The sequence below is a fragment of the Melampsora larici-populina genome (genome assembly GCF_000204055.1).
Source record: "Melampsora larici-populina 98AG31 unplaced genomic scaffold MELLAscaffold_53, whole genome shotgun sequence".
NCBI classification, from domain to species: Eukaryota; Fungi; Basidiomycota; class Pucciniomycetes; order Pucciniales; family Melampsoraceae; genus Melampsora; species Melampsora laricis-populina.
Window position 1 is genome coordinate 409,312 of NW_006768817.1, and position 21,206 is coordinate 430,517.

At 39.7% G+C, this 21,206-nt stretch overlaps 6 protein-coding genes across 6 annotated transcripts; 4 read left to right on the forward strand and 2 right to left on the reverse strand.

Annotated features, from left to right (window-relative positions):
* Window positions 1–5,621: 5,621 nt before the first annotated feature.
* On the reverse strand, window positions 5,622–5,904 carry MELLADRAFT_92874 (uncharacterized protein; the record flags this gene model as incomplete). Its single annotated transcript, XM_007415761.1, has 2 exons — window positions 5,622–5,649; window positions 5,756–5,904. 2 exons carry the CDS (start codon window positions 5,902–5,904, stop codon window positions 5,622–5,624), a joined length of 177 nt encoding a protein of 58 aa, XP_007415823.1.
* Window positions 5,905–5,915: 11 nt separating this feature from the next.
* Window positions 5,916–7,670, forward strand: MELLADRAFT_67422 (family 85 glycoside hydrolase; the record flags this gene model as incomplete). Its single annotated transcript, XM_007415695.1, has 2 exons — window positions 5,916–5,919; window positions 6,040–7,670. The coding sequence occupies 2 exons, from the start codon at window positions 5,916–5,918 to the stop codon at window positions 7,668–7,670; spliced, it is 1,635 nt and encodes a 544-aa protein (XP_007415757.1).
* A 2,336-nt stretch (window positions 7,671–10,006) lies between these two features.
* On the forward strand, window positions 10,007–10,731 carry MELLADRAFT_123795 (uncharacterized protein; the record flags this gene model as incomplete). Its single annotated transcript, XM_007415696.1, has 5 exons — window positions 10,007–10,070; window positions 10,237–10,305; window positions 10,384–10,470; window positions 10,575–10,640; window positions 10,706–10,731. The coding sequence occupies 5 exons, from the start codon at window positions 10,007–10,009 to the stop codon at window positions 10,729–10,731; spliced, it is 312 nt and encodes a 103-aa protein (XP_007415758.1).
* A 96-nt stretch (window positions 10,732–10,827) lies between these two features.
* On the reverse strand, window positions 10,828–13,242 carry MELLADRAFT_117925 (uncharacterized protein; the record flags this gene model as incomplete). Its single annotated transcript, XM_007415760.1, has 8 exons — window positions 10,828–11,096; window positions 11,220–11,852; window positions 11,988–12,098; window positions 12,186–12,250; window positions 12,314–12,391; window positions 12,463–12,558; window positions 12,635–12,732; window positions 12,815–13,242. 8 exons carry the CDS (start codon window positions 13,066–13,068, stop codon window positions 10,935–10,937), a joined length of 1,497 nt encoding a protein of 498 aa, XP_007415822.1.
* A 224-nt stretch (window positions 13,243–13,466) lies between these two features.
* On the forward strand, window positions 13,467–14,215 carry MELLADRAFT_67424 (uncharacterized protein; the record flags this gene model as incomplete). The annotated part of the gene is made up of 3 exons (XM_007415697.1): window positions 13,467–13,559; window positions 13,659–14,046; window positions 14,121–14,215. The coding sequence occupies 3 exons, from the start codon at window positions 13,467–13,469 to the stop codon at window positions 14,213–14,215; spliced, it is 576 nt and encodes a 191-aa protein (XP_007415759.1).
* Window positions 14,216–14,953: 738 nt separating this feature from the next.
* MELLADRAFT_111406 (uncharacterized protein) lies at window positions 14,954–19,211 on the forward strand (the record flags this gene model as incomplete). The annotated part of the gene is made up of 9 exons (XM_007415698.1): window positions 14,954–16,213; window positions 16,319–16,397; window positions 16,478–17,344; window positions 17,447–17,571; window positions 17,683–17,941; window positions 18,028–18,336; window positions 18,413–18,558; window positions 18,629–18,829; window positions 18,903–19,211. The coding sequence occupies 9 exons, from the start codon at window positions 14,954–14,956 to the stop codon at window positions 19,209–19,211; spliced, it is 3,555 nt and encodes a 1,184-aa protein (XP_007415760.1).
* Window positions 19,212–21,206: the final 1,995 nt, after the last annotated feature.

Sequence of the window (21,206 nt, forward strand, 5' to 3'; positions counted from 1 at the left end):
AGGGAACTCAGCAAGAAGAGTGGAATGGGCTGGTGCCATGTTGAGCAGACGTTGCAAATCTCAGAAGACGTGTGGAAGCGACTCATCAAAAAAGAACCTAAGCAAGCGAAATGGGCAACCACACCCTTTCCACTCTTTGATAAGATGGAAGCTCTTGTTGGCAAGGTACTCGCATCAGCCGAAGACACCTTTGATCCGACTCAACCTACACCAGCTACAGTAAACCACATGACTGATGGATCATCAATCAAGGAATCTTCGGAGCAAGAGCCACTTGCATCTTCAGATTACGATGTCGCATACCGACAATATGAAAGTGGTGAGGACAAAGAGGAATTCCTGGTGTGTATGTTCTTGAGGAACTATTGTGTATAAATTTCAGGTAGACTCATCATTCAATTTTTCTGTTCAGAGCCAGATCAACTCCGAGATAGCGTTGTCAAGCTCCTTTTGAGCTCCTTCTTCTTACCCAGACTTGCAACCTCAACTGGCACACTCAGATTTGGAGATCACCTCGCGCAAGCGTAAGCAAGATTGTGTAGTTAAAGATGATATGTCTTCATCTTCCAAACCTAACAACTCTCAACGCCGCCGAGGAAATAACGGAGCTGCTGCACTTGAACTGTTTGGCGACAAGATTCTCATGGGCCTCAAATCAACTATAGAAGAACCTCGGTCAAAAGTTGACCCCATCAGCCTTCAAGCAATTGCAAAGATAGAGGCGAGTGTAGAGCTGGGTCCCTTAGTTCAAGCAAGGATCATAGCCATGTTTGGTCAACATCCAGAGATGGCTGGAGTTTATATGGCAATCAGTAATCCTGCACTTGCTCAAAATGTTTTGTTAGAGATGCTTGATCAGAACACATCAAAGAAATGAAAGCTTAAAATTTGATTGAATATATCAAATCTTCACATAATTGAAAGGAGAACTCGGACTCTTTTGTTGACATCATTTGAGATTTTCTAAGATTTCTTAAAATTCCATTTTTCATCCGATCATTTCTTCATTTTGAGACTTTATCTTCGGCCTGTTCTCCTGGCCTCAGCTTGCTTCTCCTTCTGATAGTCTGCCCACATCCTGCTTGCAATCTCATCACGCCATCTTCCTGCATCTATATCATCATTTGTCCCAAGTTCAATTTCATAGCTATCTTCCAAAGTTGAACCAGAGGTACGTGGCAGGGGATTTTCAGACAGGGCTTGGAATTTGGGGAACTCAACTGCAAGTTCACTGCTATCGTGGAGACGGATGAAGTTGTGAATTGCGCACATAGCAGGCACTAGTCGGACTTGAGTTTTGAAAGGATAGTAAGTGCCATGTTCCATGACTGTAAAGCGCTTTTTTGACACCCCAAAGATGCATTCAATCACCATACGTGCACTGGAATGTCTCAGGTTAAAGAGCTCTTCTTTATTTGCTGGCCTGAATTTTGAACACAAGTCAGCATTGAGATTTCAATAACAAGTGGAATTACTTGACATACTCCTTATCTTTTAGCCGGGACCACTCCTGTAAATGGTACCTTACTCCTCGATATGGAACTAAGCATTTCCGGCTGAGACTGAAGCCGGCATCTCCAAGGTAAAACTTGCCTTCAGGAACTACCAAAGATCGTTGGCATGAGTCTTCCCACATTGAGCTATCTGGCATCGTACCGGTGTAGCCTGGCATGACATATTGAAACATCATGTTGAAGTTGGCAGCCGCTAGCACATTCTGACTGAGATTTGATTTTTGGTCACGGAATCAAGCTTGGTCATCTGGTGCCACATGTACTGGAAGGTGCGTTCCATCTATTGCACCCACGCAGTCTTTGAAGTATGGCATGAAGCGTTCATCTGTGCAAAAGGCGAGCGGAAGAGATGTATGCAGTGTGGGCTGTCTAACCAAGTTGGTGTAAAAATCACAATCATTGATGGCATTGAGAACTTTGTGAAAGACACTGCGCGCAGAAATCAAGGATCAGCAATGCTTCAGCCTCCAAAAATCTCAGAGAAATCATCATACCGTGAAATTGTGTCTGGGGACCTTTGAAAGCGTTCCTCGAGTTTTCGGACAGAGTTCCCGGTGATGATGGTGAATAGAAAGATAGCTAACTGCTCTTGAACAGTCATGTTTTTTGTATCTTCAAGAAGCCCTCTGCTTTCCAAATCATCCACCAATTTAAGGAAGATGTGAGGCTTCATGCCCAGCTGATCGTAAAGACGGCGTGGATTATTTGATTCCAAAAGCTCATTGAGCCATTGTTGTCCGGAGAGAACAGAGTTGTTCCGTACAGTTGGCGGTCTACGTTGTAAATACGAGGTGTAGTATTGAGCAGCACCAAAGGATGCCAAGACCAGCAGTCGTCTTTGAGCGTGTCGCTCTGCTCGAATGACTGGCATCTTGGATGCAACTGAGTGAAAATTGTACGAATAGATGAGATAGAACTTTGATCGTTCTTCGATCGATGCTTTGCAAAATTTTTCTATGTACAAAATTACCCCTTCATGAAACCCATGATCTTTGGGTTTCATGAGGGTCAAGTTTGGCCTACCGAACAGCCCGATCTCTCGGTCAACCTGCGAGGCAGACGTTGTCAACCTGCGCATGCGCGAGCATACGCTTGCAAGGCGTACGCCTGCCAGGTTGACCGCAACCGATCGGGCCCTAAGACTCCAACTGAGCCTAAACCTGAGAAACCAACGGGCCCGTTCGGTTGCCATCAACCTCGCAGGTGTACGCTTGCCAAGCGTATGCTCGCGCATGCACAGGTTGACCAGGTCTGCCTCGCGAGTTGTTCAAGAGCCTGTGCTGTTCGGTAACCCAAACTTGACCTTCTGAAACCCAAAGATCATGGGTTTCATGAAGGGGTATAATTCTTGTATACACCATATATTATACATACTAGAAATATTTTGAAAAACATCCAAAACATCGATTGAAGATTGATCGATGTTTTATCTCATCCATTCACATCGATTGACGATCGACTATTCATCTCATCAATTTCAAAGCTGTCAACTTCAATTCATAGGGAAAATTGAAATGAATGAGATTAAACAAACAATAGAAATATGCTTGCTCAAAAGGGATCACCAATTTCCTCCCTTGTGCATTTGACCCAAAGGAAAACTGAATGAATGCGGTTGTAATTCAATATTTAGGGTATTCAAATATGGTTCTGGAAATTTCCAGAAGTATATTTGAATACCCTAATTGAGGTCTAGTGAACAACTTGATACCTTTTATCTTAGCTCTGGTAACTGTATCAGTTATATCACCTTGAGGGAAGAGACTACGAGACTCGAGTACGCAATCGGTCATTGAAGGAAGCCAAGTCTATGGCAGTAGGCAGGTCAACCTGCGAGAATGTAGCAAAACGGCCAACCTGACAGGTTGACCGATTTGGCTGGTAGACCTGAGAGGCGTACGCTTCACCCTTTTTGAAAAAGGGCGTACCGAACGGCTCAACACCCAGGCGTACGCTTCAAACTGCCTTGGAGCGTACGCCTGAACTTTTGGCTGGGTCAACCTGCGAGGTTGACGGCAACCGAATCCCACCAAACCAACTACTCCTACGACTCCCGACAAGCCAACCACTCCTAAGACTCCGGAGAAGCCAACCACACCTACCAAGCCTGTGAAGCCAACCACTCCCAAGACCCCGGCCTATCCTACCAAGCCAGAAAAGCCTGAGGAGCCAACTAAACCCAAACCCGCCAAACCAACTACCCCAGAGACTCCAACCAAACCTACGACTGACGTACCCAAGTACCCTACCCCTCCTAAGACTCAAACTAATCCGAGTTACGAGCCAAAAGTTGTAGTACCTACTTAACCAAACAAAACAGTCAAAACTCCTGCTTACTGATTAAGTGATCGATTTGATTCGATTTCTAAGTATGTTGTAAAAACTAACAATTTGTTTACCTACAAAATTATCAGTTGTTTTTCTTATCTCTCTTGTGTTTTTTTGTTAACCACACTTTGATTATCGTATTATAGTATATCTTATGTTACTCAAAGAAGTATTCATCGTATCTTGATTTATGATATAAAATTTATATGGTTTTCTGAAATCTTGTTGACTAACACACACTCTCTTTTGTTGATATTGATTTTTTTTCTTCTTCTTGACCTTGAAAAGAATAATCATCATTAACCTGAAAAGTATTTGTCGAGATAATCGGACCGATTGAAAAACCTTTTAACTTTGAATTGGATTTGAGCATTAACCAAAAGTGAAGATTTGTTTAACTGTTTACAAGTTTCTTTTTAATCTCACTCTCATTACCATTTATGAAGTCCACAATCTAAAGTATAAGTCCTTTTATTCCCTTGAACTTTTCAAACTCGTAATTGGTCCTTTGAAACGTCCTGTCCGATTCGAATCTTTGCACATATCATTGAAACCGATAAAAATGAATCCCATGACTTCTCGCATTCGAGAAAAAAAACATTCCTCAACGCGATCACACTTTGTGCTCTTGCAACTTGAGAACTGCAAAGTTGAAATTGTTTCCGTTCATCTTCAACGCACCAAAAGAATGGGCTTGGAGTACCTGGGAATCGAACCCAGCGCCTCTCGCAACCTTTGAAAGATGCTAAGCGAGCGCTCTACCGATGAGCTAGAACCCCGATGACGTCGTTTACGTAAATAGCTGATTCGATCGCTGGTCAGGATATCGTTAAAGGCGTTGGGTTGGAAGGTTGAGAATGAGCGTTGAAGAATTTGTTCAGAATGGAATTCGTATTCAGATGAGGAGTTGTGTAAGCTGAAAGAGAATTTTTAAAAGTGTGTTTGAAGTGAAAGTTGTCCCGGTATGGTACCCGTCAACGAACGATGTATGACATGAGTGGTGTGTGTCAAGGTCAACAAGAAACGAAGAAAGTAAACGAGAAAGAAAGTCAGGATGCCATTCAAATCAAATCATCAATCATCCAATTCACCATTCACTATCTCAAAACCAATCAATCAATCTCATCAAACCAACCCATTACCTTTATATTTTGATAATTTAGATTCATTAGACTTCTTTTTCAAAAACAATTCAATTCAACCTTCAAATCGAAATCATCAATCAAATCAAAATCAAACCAATCGATCAAACCATTCACGTATCTTAATAGCTCATGATTTTAAAGTAAATTCAATTCACATCAACTCAATCATAGGATTCCATATATTTACTACCTGTTTTTAATCTTTTTTTGGGTGGGGGTTAGGGAGGTTATAATGATTCACCTTCAGATCAAAGGACTTATACATTCGAATGGTTTTCATACATAGACACGTTCATCTAGTTGGTTTCTTTTTACTTTGATTGTTTTAAACCGAATCCAAGTGTTTGAAGTTTTCTAATCATTGATGGTTTTTGGACTTAGTTTTTCTCATCATCGAATCACCATTCCTCCACCTGATTGGATCACAGCTGCAAAAACTCAGTTTAGTTGACCATTCTCCAAAACCTCTCTACAAACCTCATCTGATTTTTCTTGGGGGTTTGTAGTCATACATCTATTCTTGGTACTTTAATCTTTGAACATCAAACATCATTATCAGATCTAGAATTACTTTTAACCGGTCCAAAGAACTCACCAATCCCAACCCATCAATATTTTATAAACTTGAAACCTATTAAAGGTTATGAACCTTTGAATCAAATCTCAACGTATTATGCAGATAGATTGATTGATTTAGCTTTATATTTTGGATTTCATGGTTGGTTATTGAATTTTGAAATCGACCTGATCAAGTCTTTGGATACTCACTCAGCTAGGTTATCGGGTCGGATTGCTAAGGCTCTTAGGATTTGGGTGGAGTATTTGAGATTAGAAGGGATCAAAAGAGTCGGTTCAAGTTGGGAAGTTTCTTGGTTAGTTTGGAATTCCAATCGTCTTGATTGAATTGATCTTGACATTGATTTGATCTATGTGTGTGTGATTGGTTAGGTATGATTCATTGTCTCATGAGAATGGAAGTTGTCAATGGAGATCAAGTTTAGATATCAAAGATAATCTGTTTTATTATGCTGCTGCTACTTCGATTTTTTTAGATTATCATTGGAATTTGAATTCACCAAATCAAACCTTATCGATAATTTCAAAACTTCAAGAAACCATTAATTCAAAACCATCAAAGGAAGAGAGAAGTTCAAGTATAAATCTTGGTGATGATCTTTTAAAATCGTTTGGAAATAAAGAAAAGATTCGACTTGAGAATTTAAAAACAAATGTGTATTTTGGTGTAGATGTGTTTGGTCGAGGTTGTATGTATGGAGGAGGATTTTCAAGTTGGAAAGCTATTGAATTAATTCAAAATCAATATGATTTTAGTATTGCACTTTTTGCACCAGGTTGGACATGGGAATCACATCATTTAGATCCGATTCGATTAAAATCAAAAGATTGGTGGAAATCTTGGTGGGAAGAAGAAAGGTTTCAATGGGTTGGAATTTCAGATCTGAAAGCTAAACAACTTGAGAATAGTTTTGTAGATGGTTGTAGGATTTCGAAAGAAGCTAAAGAAAAGGTTTTACCTCAGAGAGGTACTAGTGATAGTGAATTTCCTCAACATTTACCGATTTCTAGATTCTTTAATCCTTGGAAAAGGTTACCTAAGCTTGATCTTCCAGATTGGTTTTATACAAATTATTCTTTAGGAAGTGGAGGGAATGGGTTTTGGATTGAAGGATCGAATTCTTTGGGAAATCAAAACACTTGGACTGATATGTCATTTTGTTTTCCTAAGAATGATCTTTCTATTAATGAAGCAAGTAGAAGAGAGAATGGAAACCAACCATTTGTGAAACGGTTAGGAAGTTTAGTTTGGTGCGAGAATGTAGAAGATGTAGGTTGGTTTGGAAGTGGTTCGATTAAGATTGAAGATCAAGATGTTGAAGAAGATCAGTTTAAGGGATCGGTTGGGTTGGTTTGGATGAATACTTTACCGGTGATGATTAATGGGGGTGTCGAATGTCGAATGGTATGGAAATCAAATGAAATTGAAAGTCAAGAAAATGGATCACTTGGGATTGTTTTGGATCTTGATTTGATGGAGAAGAATGATGAGAAATCGGATAAGAAGATTGGATTTGAATGTTATGAATGTTTGATTGAATTGATTGGTTTAGGAATCGATTTAGTGAAAGTGAAAGATATTAAAGTTGAAAAGTTAAAGAATGGATGGAATGAAACGAGTTGTAAATTAATTGGTAATCAATCAGATTTAATGTATATCAAAAGGTTTGGGATTATGGTTCAATCTGGGAAGAGATTTCAACATCATTTAGGTGAAGTAGCTGTTTGGCCGATTTCTAATTCCAGAAGAAAAGAAGAAGAAGAAATAATTGAAGTGGAATTTGATCAAGTTCATCAAGTCTTAAAATGGATTCATGAACCTAGATCTGATTTGATTGTTATTCAATATTTGGTTTATTTGGTTTACGAAAGTTTGAATGAAATTCAACATGAAATCTTTTTGGGTAGCGTTAGGGATGGGTTTTTGAATGTCAACAGACATGAAGATCAAGGAATGAAAAGATTATATGAATTTGAACTTGGGGATTATTTGATACAAAGTATGATTGATCAACATCAACATCAACATCAGAAGAAGAAATGGGTAGTTTTGAAAAGAGTAGAGATTGATGGAAGTTTAAAGGTTATTAAGATGATTGAAATTTAAGGAGTAGATTGATGTATCTTTTATAACTCCTCAAGTGACTGACCTTGAACCGATTTAGAATGAAGATATCAGGGGATCTTCTTTGGTTAAAATTCAGTTTAGCTCATTTGGTTCTGTTGTAATATAATGATTATCACAAGGTTTGTAAAAAAACAAAAGCAAAAACATTTTTCTTACTTTAAAAATATTTGGTTCTTGAAATTAAACAACATAATGATTACCAAAAATGAATAATATTTTCGTTTGGTAGGAATGCGTCTTGATTGATTTTGATGAATTGGTTTGCTTTCAAGGTGACTTTTGAAAATAAAGGTTTGGTAAAACTTTGATAGTTTATATTTTGATGTTCGAAGCCGTAAATCAAATTGTCATGTATATGGATTTCGAAGGCTTGATTATTATCATTCATTGATCCAAAGTGATGCAGTCGGTTGAAGGGATATGAAGAGTACAGCAATATGAAACAGTGGAATTGGTGAGCTGATAGACTGTGATCTGCCCTCTTTCAGCCGAAGAAGTTTTCAAGACGAACAAGATATACAAAACTGACCCAGTACTACTCACATTTCTCTGCTATATTGTTGTTTACTCAGTCTCTATTTACTCAATTGGCAGAAGAGCGGGTTGCACACGAGAAACTGACACACCACCTTCACTGAGGTACCATGTGTGCTACAGCAGAGAAGAGCAAGGAGATTGAAAAAGATGAAGGATGATTTAACGTGCGTAAAATTATATGCTTTACATTTTCTATGTATTTTGATTCTTTTTTTCCGATCGATCTTTATGTGTCTCTCCAATTGAACTGCTGTCTAGTTTCTCTTGAAGACTTTGTTTAATCACGTTAGGTTGTGTTGCATTTCATACAGTGCAGTTTACTATCGAGTCTTTTCAGCCCCCTTCGCCATGATAAACGCGACATACAAGGGGGAGCTCGTGATCATAATGTTTGCGACTTTTTTTGCTGTCATATTGATAATGCTTACTTCATATCCCTCATCATTTTTTGTTAATGCTGGAAAGTACTGTCATCACGGTCGGGAAAAGCATCACAATAAATATTCTGCACGGCTTTTACGATTGTTTGCATTCAAAATTATTTTTGGTTCGATGCTTATCAGCATCAGCATCAGCATCAGCTGCAGTATTTAAATCATCTGGACGGCCTCATCGTGGGCCGAGCATTCATCCCTCAAACCACGCTTCTGCCAAACTTACTTCCGCTTAACGCTTTTTTACATCTTAACCAACCTATCACCTTTCGATATCCACGTGTTATTATTCTATCATGTCCAACAATCAATCCACTAGCAACACATCCAATCCTACTCATCTTATAAATGCTGAAGAGGATTCTCACAATCTCTATCCACATAGTTCCAAAGACATCGTATTCTTAGAGAAGATTGGTTCGGGTGGCTTTGGTACAGTTCATAAAGCCGAATCCAAGACTCTTGGAAAGGTATGTGCAGTCAAAGTGATTAAAAAAGCAAATCTAAGTGAAGAGGATCAGAAATTTATAGATACTGAACTTGATATATTAATTGATTTAGATCATCCGCACATTTGTAGAGCTTTAGGTTATTGGGAGGATTCTCTAACTTCTAACATCATCTTCGACTTCGAATCCGGAGGAGATCTTGCCCATTTACTCAAAAACTCTATTATCACCGAGAATCAAGTAAAAAGATTTATATCCGATCTAGGTAGCGCTTTAGATTACATTCACGGGAAGAACATTATTCATCGCGACATTAAATTAGAAAATATACTCTTGACAGAAAACAACGTGATCAAACTTACAGATTTTGGACTCGCTGCCAGAGGTTATTATGGATTAGCTTTTGGTGACTATGGTACTCCACATACCAAAGCACCCGAAGTTCTCACTCAATACTCGTACACCAACGCTGTAGACTGGTGGGCAGTGGGAGTCATTTTGTACCAATTGACCTTGAACAAAGACCCATTTGAAGCAAGTAAGTTGTTCTCCTTTCTATAAATCTTATCCTTTCTGATAGTTTGATTACTTATTGACTTTATCTATTTTTCTTCCTTTTGATCCTTTAGCTGATGAAAAAACTTTGGAAGAAATTATCGTCAATTCTAGAGTAAAAATTCCTTTGTCTATTCCTTATCCATGTTATTCCCTGATTGGTAAACTTTTACAAAAGAATCCAGAGTTGAGGTTAACTTCTTACCAGGCTTTGACTTCACATAAATATCTCGAGGGTGTCTAGTTTGATTTTCTTGATAATCTCATTAATCAATTGTGTAGATAACTGTAAATCTTTCTTATCATAATCCTGGTCGAACTGTGTTCAATTTTATATACGATGTCATTTCAGTATCCTCTTTTTACTTTAATCAGGATCTCTTGTGTTTTATTACCCGGAGATCGTTATATTACTAGCTTCCTCTCTTTCTTTGACAAAAATGCTGAGTCTTCTTTGAAAGATCTCATCTTCAGTTTTATCCTTGTGGACCCATAGCCTCAAGGTGGTCGGCGGAAATCTGATTGGTTGTGACTTTGGGATAGAGCTACTTGAAGGCGGCACATCCAAAGGATGTAAGTCGTTTGAACCATCGGGCGCAGTAACATATATCTGCCCTTATTCAACTTGCTGGGTTCAGAGTGAGTATTTTCTCAAACTGATCATGATCACCTTTGATATTTAATCTTAGCTGTTTTGAAGGCATTTAATGATCTCAGATAATCAGTGGACTTTGTTAACGCAATGTCAGTTCCAACATTCGCCGGACAAAAGCTATAGTGAACTAAATTGCGCTGAATACACTCGCCAAGCATCCAGGGTCTATATCCCAACTCTCAAGTTTTCCAGCCCTCATAAAATCATTGATTTGAGGTTTATTCTTGGACACTCATGAATAGGTGATATTTAGCTTGTAAAATCCAGGACATGTACCTTTTAACGTGTTACTCTTATACTTGCCCTTCCAATGCCATCAGTTGGTCATATTTCCTCATCAATCAAAAGAATACATGACTGAACATCGCTTGTTGCCTCTGTTAGGTTGTGACAAGTGTCAAAAGAAGTGATAGATAAAAAACAGAAGGCTCAAGCACCTCAAGGGCTTCATTGTACGAAACCGAAACTCTGCGAGAATCAACCTCTTTTGGTGAATTCGGTTTTTTAAAATCTTAATCCATCTTCCATTGAAAAAGAACCCCCTCAAAAACCCTTCAAAGTATTATATTTACAATGTTGGATCCAAACCAGATCATCAAAACAAAGCTTTCATTTAATTCCGATTTTGATATTTTGAAAATAAAACTACAGAAATCGGTAATTCAAATGATAATCTATACATTGTTTTATGAGGTGCAACTTTTCTAACAAAACTTAATTCAAACTGTTTAACAGAATTTGAATTAATTTCAAATCGAATCGATTCACTTGCACGCTAAAAAAAAGAAGTCCAAAAAAAAAAGAATTTTAAAAATGAAGAACAAACCCATCAGTTTTCTTCGAATGTTTGAAATTTATTTATTTTTTCGGAAAAAGAAAACCTTAAGGATTCACTAACCTGACAAATATCTTTTTCAGCTTCGATTCCTTCTTCTGATTTCGTAAAACAATAAGCATGTACCATAGGTAATGAACTTTTAGAAATCTCTTCTTCAAACTCATTACCAAATCTTTCTAATAATGGTTTATAAAGATCTACATAAGCATCTAAGAAAGTTAAGGTTAATTCAGGTAGATTCATCACGAAATGAGACACCAATCGACGTGGTTCTTTTGAAGTCTCAATCTTGGGTACTACTGGTGCGGGTGTTGGTACGGTAGGTTGTCTTCTTGAAAGTTTAGGTTGAGGTGGTGGAGGATCAAAGAATGGATTATTCCAAAGATCTATCACTCCATTTCTAATCCGATCACGAGCATCACCAAGTCCGACTCGAACCAAATCATTCAATCGATTGATCTTCACATTTTGGTTTAAAGCTTCAACGGCTGATGGATTTAAATCACTTGCTATAACAAAACAAGATTGATTACGTGCAGCTTGGATTGCGAATGGTCCAACGCCTGCGAATGCATCAAATAAGATTTGATGAGGTTTCAAATATGTGGTGACTAGTTTTGAATGTTCGGTTGATAATCTTGGATTGTAATAAACTTTTGAAAAATCAAATTCGAATCGACAACCTGCTTGTGACTAAAAACAATCAATTCAAACAAATTGCTTGGATTAGAAATAGATCGTTTTTGGGCTTTTTTTAGCACAAAAAATTAACTGGATTTAGGGAAAAACAGATTGAAAAATGAAAGGCTTTCTTGAAGGATCACGGACGAGAGAGACTTGATAATCTGGCTCACCGGCCATTAAATCCATCTGAAAGAACCTGAATTGAGAATTAATTGTATCTAATTTATTCACGACGGTCCTAATTGGAATATTTTTCTGTGAGATTTCAAACACAGAATTGAATAATTGATCAGAAATGGATTCAAGAATTGTAAGAAAATGTGAGTATGTAGGGGGTCTGACCTCTAGAATGATTTCACCAATTAGATACCGATATGGGATATATTCTTTTCGAAGATTAAAGTGGGCTGAAAAAGAAGAAAGAAAAGTTAGTATGAAAATTGAGAGGAGAAAGCGAGAAAGGTAAGTACCAATATGACCAATCATGGTGAATGAGCTTGGAACTTCTGAAAGAAGTTCTTCTGGTAAAAGCCGTTCGATGATTTCCTCTGTTTAAGGGATGATGAATGATGATCAGATGACAAAATTCAATAAAGCAAAATTGTGATTGAAGATTAACCAGCTTGATAATAACTCCAATCGAGATCTAATTCAAATTTTCGAAATTCAAACCCAGATTGATTGAAATGAGCGAGAGCCGTCGGAGGTAGGTTTTCTTAAGATAATCAAAGCATCAATTAGCATTCAGTGTAGAATTGTGATAGATGAAATTCAAATGCTCAAGAACGAACCTGTTTCTGATGAATTGAGTAATAATAATTTATGAGATTGATCACTTGAAAGTGGATCTAACCTCACTGAAGCTAAACCTTTTGCCGCCAAAATAGCACTAAAAACCAATCAACTTCTTAGCGTTCGATTATTATTTTTTCGAAACAAAAAAAGAACAAAATGAAGTAAGATTGACAAACGATTTAGTGAGTGGATTAGATTTTAAATTTGAGATTTCTTCTGCTTTAATTTTGATAGCAAGTAAAGGTACTTTGATTCGAAATTGATTTTTAATTTCATCTGTTAATGTGATTTGATTTAATGAACCTGTTGATTGATCTGGATTTATTAATGGTAATCGTTTGATATGATTCGGTGGTGGAAATCGTGTAGGGGTTGACATTTTGATTGAAGATGTTATGATTTGTTGTAGTTTGGTTAAATGATAGTTCATTTATTTTGAACAGCTTTGATGGTCGGTCGATCGGTTGGTTTGATTCCAATGAATGTCCCGATGATGGTTATGTTGATGATGAATCTGGTATTATCGTCAGACTAAGGCTGTGAGTTGATTGAGAGTTAATGATTAATAAATTTCCTTCATCACCGATCGGGTTGAAGCTGAGACTGCGAATAAATTTGTAGACAACCCAAAACTGAAATTCCTCATCCGCCATGCTCAGCATTTAGTACATGTATGCGGTTCACAACAATCTTAATTCCGTGTATGTACTCCTAACTCCGGGTCGGGTCTGAGTGGGATCCGATGTTCGTCAGCTGAAGTCTGAAGCCTGCCCTTGCGATGGGTATTGATTTAGCAGCCTGATGACTCATGAGTCAACATATTCAACCATGACCACCACCGCAGAACTAGAGGAAGACTTCCTGTTTGACCGACAACTCATTCCTGATTCTATCAAAGAAGCACTCGGCTCTGATTATATCGTGAGCCCTGCTACGTACTATGTTTGACTTGGTTATCAGGCGAGATGAACCACTTCGCACGAATTACATATTTGTTTGGCTTTCGACCTTTTCTCACAGATCCGCCCACTTTCGAAGACAGACCATGGTCGTTCTCACCTAGCCCTGCTGGCAGGTTTGACTTCCGCTCCTGACACTGGACTAGCGGATTATCAAAAGCGTTTTGAGCTACTTCGTTCGATCAACGCTGCCACCCCAGCTACTCCGACTTACGCAACTGTTTGTATCATCAACTGCTCTACCGATCGGATGGTTGGTTGTGGTACTCTAGTGCTAGAGCATAAATTTATTCGAGCCGGTGGAAGTGTCGGACATATTGAAGATATTGTCGTTGATCCTACGGTGCGAGGCAAAAGTCTCGGTAAACGTATTATCGAAGCCTTGACGGGCATCAGCGAAAGGCTAGGAGCTTATAAAACTATCCTGGACTGTAACAAAGACAATATCGGTACGTGAACTCGGTTGTGGATCTCACATCTTTCACATCACCCACCTTGACTTTATTTGAATCTTTGATCACAGCGTTTTACGAGAAATGCGGTTATGTACACAAGGAATATGAGATGGTTCGATATACGTCACCAGAGATTGTGGAGAAGTACAAACGAAAGTCATGAGATGTCCCTTTGAATATCTTAGTCTGTTATTTGTAATGAACAATGATCCTGTCTTGAGCTAGGCCGATGTTTGAAGTGGTTTGAAATGTATACTTCAATCGCGCTCTCAGTCCCACGTCCGATGAGTTGGCGCGTCGAAACACCAAGATGACTTGGGTCACCTTACCTACAAGGGGCTGCAGACGCGTAGACCAAGACAAGTATGATGTTTCTCTTGCATACATGCTGCAGTCCTTTCAAGGATGTTGATGGTGCTTCCGAAAGCCAACCGCTATGCAACTCTTCTGGGTTGAGTTACCATTATGATGGGGCAAATTATATATCAAGATCTCGGACGACTCCCATACCAGCCTGATTGCGCTGACCCAAATAGCTCATGCAGGTCTGGCACATTTCATCTCGGATTCCACTGAAGCGGAAGATGGGCTTTTCGAACGTCAAGTGCTTCACATTTACCGAGACCCAAAACCAAAGATTTGATCGACAAGGCGGTTCGACGAGTGCTCTTGTCAGCTCGCATAACCAAACATTCACGCTTCCGTGTAATTCGTCATGCAATGATCTTTGTGCCTTTGTACAATCTTGTTAAAGTATCTTGCTGAATGCTGAACCCTCGTTGAGCTCAGTTACCACATTTTCCCATCACAGAAATACTCATCACGTCGCCATCATCAGCAGGTCGCCTGAAATCTGTATTGTTTCCCTCACCTGAAACAAGTTGGTTCAGAATATCTCGCGATGAATGACGAGAATTCGAACCTGTGCTCTACGATTGAGTTTGCTAAGAGGCTGGCCAAGATCGACGCCGACGACATCTCACATTCTACCAATCGCAGCGAGAGGACAAGTCTGTCTTCCCGCAGATCAAGCCTTGCTCCCAAACCACCACCAAAGCCGCCACATCTTCATTCGGTTTCCTCACGCGCTGACATTAGACAACCTTTGCGAGAGACCTCAGCTCTGCGCCGCTCTGTCGAAGTCGATTGGCTGAACCGAGACGCGAATCTGGAAGGCGATCACAAAGTCGAATCCCTTAAAGGCCAAGGATGCTTTCCACAAGAAAGCGTGGATATTCATGACACTTTCAAGTCAACACGCTCGAGAAGGAAGATGTTTGACGATTCGACATTCAACGATGAGAACCAAAAGCTTACATCTCAACACAGCACCAAATCCGACATATCAGTCGAATTTGGACTATCCTCTATGTTGGCAAAATATCAGAAACCGGCGAGTTCTGCTTGGAAACACCTCTCTTCAGGTAGTATCGGGTACGAGCAAAAATCGAACGATCATAGTTCCCCTTCCTCTACCATCAAGGCACCATCTAGCCGGAATAAAATTGCCGATGTACGCACGATATATACTCATCTTCAACATACCAGCGTCCCACAGTCTCGTACCGAATATCCGCTTCTAGATGATGCAAAGGAAGCTCAATTACTTGAGACTGAATCAATCACCGTACTGCAAGCAATAACCAATGGAAGCTTTCTCTCTGATGATACAAAAGCTCAACAACTCTCTACACCATCCACAAGTTCTGGAGCTCGGCCGAGTTCCGACGAGCGAAGCAGCGCGGGTAAAAAGGAATTTGAAGAGACCATAGACGCACGTTCATGGAAAGTGCAGAGTGGAACCGTTGAAAGCAACTTGAATGATTCAAGGGAGTCTTGTTCTCTCGATATGATTGACCCGCGATTATTGTCATCTTCATCCATGACCACATCTACATATTGTACGGAGAACCAGCTTTCAGTACCTTTGGATATACGCTCACTCGAATCCACTCAAAGCCTCAGTCAAGACACGGGTCCGTCGATAGTCGACAATGAGATACAAACTCGAGACGTCGAATCGCATGCAAGAGCCGTTCCAGAAGAATCCGGACGAATCGCGGCTCAAAGTGCACGAAATCATCTCGGGACTAGAAATTCATTGAGTGGACCAAGAATCCTGTTTGATGTATCTGAAGGAAAAGAAACGATGCGAGGTCAGGTGAGTTATACTTGGTGTTGAATTGTCACTTGAGCATTGTGCAAATATGATGCAGAGATTCATGCCTGAAGTTTATGAAAAACCTATGATTATCGCATGAAAAAGATTTCAGACAGTCTTTTGGACGTAAAAGCGATATCACCCACACAAATAGACAGTGCTAATTTCGGGGATACATCTTCACGTGAGTTATTTTGTAGTATGAAGAGCTATGAGTATCACAGTACCAGCATAAATTAAGCCGATTTGCCCACTGAACTTTAGCCACACAAAATAAAGCCGGAGGATACGATCTCGAAACCGATCCTGTTCCTGACATCAATACCAAAGGGATTGAACAATCATCAGAGGACGTCACTCCACATAAGCATATACCGAATCCATCGATCAAAACCTCGAATCTGCTCGAAAGGGCGCCACAGTCTCCATCAGCTTTTGATGGCTCCCCCGTACATTTAGCAACACCCAAAATGTCTCGCAAAAGAACTATGTACCATGCTGGAGAAAGTCCGGTAAGCAAATTATGCTCACCGGTTGCCGATCCGTCAGTTTCTGTTACCAAGGACGTCGGCGCGATCTTTAGAACATACGGCATGAGTGGTACAGCCTGCTCAGTCACTGCATCAGACGCGATTATTGCAGCTCGTGCGAAGGCACTTCCCGATATCCCAAGAAAGAATATCCCCAATAACCAGCAACGTACAGGTCGTGGTAAAACCTTCTCCTGGGCGCCGATTTTCCAAGGCAAGGATCCAGAGGCTTCGGTTGCGCAAACTTACATCCTTGAAGGCCCATCAGAAGATCAATCTAATTCTTTAGACCAACGCATCGATGTATCTGAGGGAGAAAAAGAGAGGTACGAGATCGGCTTCGGACCTAGATGGAAGTCGACAGGCCCTCTTTTCTGTGTAAAAGTCCATTCTCCCGAGACACGTCGAGATCAATCAAACACGATCCACACTGTATACGCTATCACTTCCAGCTTTGTCTCTGGTCAAGAAACTCCCGCTCTCGAAGTGACGGTTGATCGAAGGTATTCGCATTTTGAGAAACTCGCACTCATCTTGCAAGAGATTTACGGAGAAGTCTTAGTACTTCCGAACTTGCCAGAAAAGAGATTTGCGGGCAGGTGTAAGTGGTGCAGACTACCGTTTCAAACCAAGTGTTCAAATTCTAATGAAGATCTCACACTGACTGTGAATTCGAACGGCGCATTTATTGATACTTTCATAGTCTCGGCTCAGTTCATCGAGCTAAGGCGAAGCGGATTGGAAAGATATCTTACTCGACTGATACGCAACCCAGTATTACGATATTCTCATTTCATCACAACATTCCTTGGTTGTGAAGATGATGAGGTGAGCCACACGAGTCCACGCGCTTCCTTGTGATTGTGTATCAGAGGCATACCGATCCAAGTTGCTAGAGTCGATCAAGCTGACGGTACACAAAATCATCTCTTCTTACAGGAGTTCGAGAAACAGGCTGCCGAATGGAAGGATCTAATAAAGGCCGTTGACGTTATATCGACAGACCCTCATCCTCAAAATTCACACATCCCAGCCATCCAATTCTTCTCTAGGGTCTATCATCCTGATTATAATGTCGATCCCATCGACACTCATTACGCTATCGGGGCCTTCAGTAAACATATACGTTCTCTTGAAGTAGGGAGGGGTATAACTAATGTAGAACAGAGCTTCACAAAAGTTAGAGCGAATATGCAAGGTGGGTAATATTTTTATGACCTCTTTATATTCTCAGCTTTCAAGATAGTCAATGAAAGTAATCCGAATAAATCCTTTTTTGAGCAGATTTATCTACCAATCTACATGATATGTCACAAGAACTGAATCGGCTAGCCGCAGGACTAGCTTTACCTTCTCGAAAACTTGAGTCGAATGATGACCTCCATCGTAAAGATGAATCTGATGAAGAAGAGGAAAATAGGGTTCAGGTAGAATCGAGTCTTAAATTAAGCTTTCAAAAGGACGACAACTTCCATGAAGAAAACACTGTGGCCCCATTTTCTGAAGAAGCATTGAAGACTTTGAGACGAAAGGGACAAAACGCACGACTTCAAAACTCGGAGGGCGCCTTATGCTGGAAGAAAAATTGTCAAGGTGCGTGAATTGACGCTTAGTTGAGAAGGGCAGACTTTGCGTCACAAACTCTGATATCACTCTTTTTTAATTCAAGATTGCTTGAGCATGACAAAGGCTTTACAATTGATGGGACAAACGATTGAGGAAATTTCTAGGTCCTATTCTATTAGCGGTGTAGACCAATTGGCGCCAGTGGAAGCATTGTTGAAAGAGATATCCTGTCCATTAACAGATTACCATGTCAGTATTTTTAAAATGATGTCCATCTTACCTGGTCAGATACTCACAAATTGTATCATTTGATCATCAGACCTTGTGTAAATTAGGCGTGTCTGTTGAGATTGATGAGACTCTTGAAACAGAGCAGTCTCAAGATGAAGTTGAAGATCGAAGGGACACCGTCCTAAATGTGATAATGTGTGAGATTGACAGACATCATGAGGAACGAAATCAAGATCTACGAGACATTTCTGCTCGTTTTGTCGACTCTCAACTCCAATTACATCACCAGGTGCGTGAAATCCTAAGCCACTGCTAAATCTAGACAACTAATTCTGTTTCATCCTTTTGCACTTGAATCAAAGGCTTATACAAAGTTGCAGGAACTCAAGAATTGCTTCACAGAACCTGAATATACCCGACTTGGAACATCAGGTCCTCGAGCACCAAATTCAGAAGAAAGAAGGTTATTGGCAGAAGCTGCGAAACATCAAACATCAAATACTATGTTGGATTGGGTTCAAAGTGCAGTCAATCGACCACGTGCTCTAAGCGTGACTAGTAACAGTACTGCTCGCTCAAATGCTTTATCAACCATCTTTACACAGCCTGTCTCTGCGGCAGTCACATCAGTCATGGGTCTGAGGAATTTGTTTCATGGATCGGGGTCTTGAAGAGGTTTTTCAATATTGGAGGAACAATAGATGAAAATTCAACGCGTTAAGAAGGTGCTAGGTGACGGAGTACAAGATGCTAGGCTTTGAACCATTTCAGAACATTGTGTTGATATGTAATTTTGACCAATATGAAAGAATTCTTGGGAGCGGGTTGACTCAGTATTGATCAAGATCTTGGAAAGTTGTCATCATTAGTCTATTTTGTGTGCGGGTCGTATCAGGTGTTTGAAAGTCTTGTATATATCTGCAAATCCTATCACAAAGCAACTTCTATGGAGGGTGGGCTTAGACGAGTATGAGGATGAGAGCCACCCGCCATTCCCTATGTTTTAGGGATTTAGTCTACCTGTCCAGTGTGCAGATTGCTCTACCCATCTCAACATGTGAGATCCCTCTAAACTTCTCTCCTTATTATACATTTACGCTTTTAGGAGTTTCCAACGAGTCAAGGATGTGAAATGGAAGCAGAAATATGCTCGAGTTCGTGAATGCTCTTCACGTTCACAGAGCCATCATCAACATAGAGCACAAAAACCGGAACCAGCAATCGTTCTGTACTCAAAAGTAGGCTCTGATGGGCACGATATACGTGCAGAACAAACCCCATCAAGGCGAGAAATGCAAGAAATGACAACTCTCTTACATCACGAGAAACAATAGGTTAGGCGGATTCCAAACACGGAATTACTCCAGCCAATTAGTCAGTGGTACAAAGTAAGCACCTAGAACTATGTTCAAATCACGCTTTCAATTCAAGATCACATTCCCAACGTAAGATCAAATTTAAGTCAAGGGAAATCAGGATTATATCACAAGATAAAGATTGACTTGATGATGAAACCCAAGAGATGATTATACTGTAAAAAAAAGATGAAAGAAAACTCTCAAAAAAAGAAAAGAAATTTTATCCAAATTCCTTTCTTTGTTATCCCTTTAGCGCAACTAGTTACAAATCAATTTACTGACTTTAGAAACACAAGGTGCTCGGTTTTCTCGATGGATACCTTGCTGTGCTTATTGTAATCATATGCACAAAATCAAGTGCTGTTGTAACTACAATATCACCATTCAAACAGTTCTTGCCAATTTATGCCACTTGTGGATCTTTCTTAGAAGAGATTTCAACTGAGGCAAGGCCTCCGGTATAAATCAAAATAGCGCATGTGAAGCCGTATCGATTGAATTTCGAGTGCATACACACTTCGAATTCACTACATACAACAAGAGATGTCCTGCTTTCCTTCGAACTCATCAATCCATGTATTATTCACCTTTGTGACCTGTGAGCAGTTCGAAATGTCATAGTGACTACGTTCTTGATGCACAAACCATCATCCACAGAAAAGGTTTCCTATATCCTTTTAACTTTAAGTATGGACCAAAAATCACATTCTTTTTGATTTTCTTTTTAACAGTTCTTAGTCATATATTAGATAAAGTTGAAGATTAAACCCCACTACTACATACCCATAAGCTTATCATGTGGAGCTTATCATGTGGTTATGATGGATAATCCAACCAGATGAAGCAGACATGATGGCTGATTCCAGGTCATGTGATGTGATAGTCCAAACCTGGTCTCGTGAACTTGAATGACCAAGCCTGGAGAAGTTGACCCTTTGCTTCTTTACCAAAACTGTAATCTGAATTTTATCACTTTAATGAATTTTCCTGACCCAATTGGTATTCAGAAGACCGCCAATCGATTGAATTTTCCAACTCTGACTTTTTATCAAGAATCAATTAATAGAATTCTTCAAGTTGAAGAGAAATACGCTCGGATGATGATAAGGGAAATCCAAGTGAGTTTCAAGTGTTTATGAGCAGAGTGTGACAGTTTGATATGTGTAAGTGATGAGTTTGATATTTTTAAATGCAAGATGGATGATGAGATGAGTGAAGTTGGAATGCTCAAGAATGAAGTTTAAGAATCCAAGAATGAAATCATCATCTATAGGGTTTCATTCTCAAAAGAGTAAACGATCAAATGAG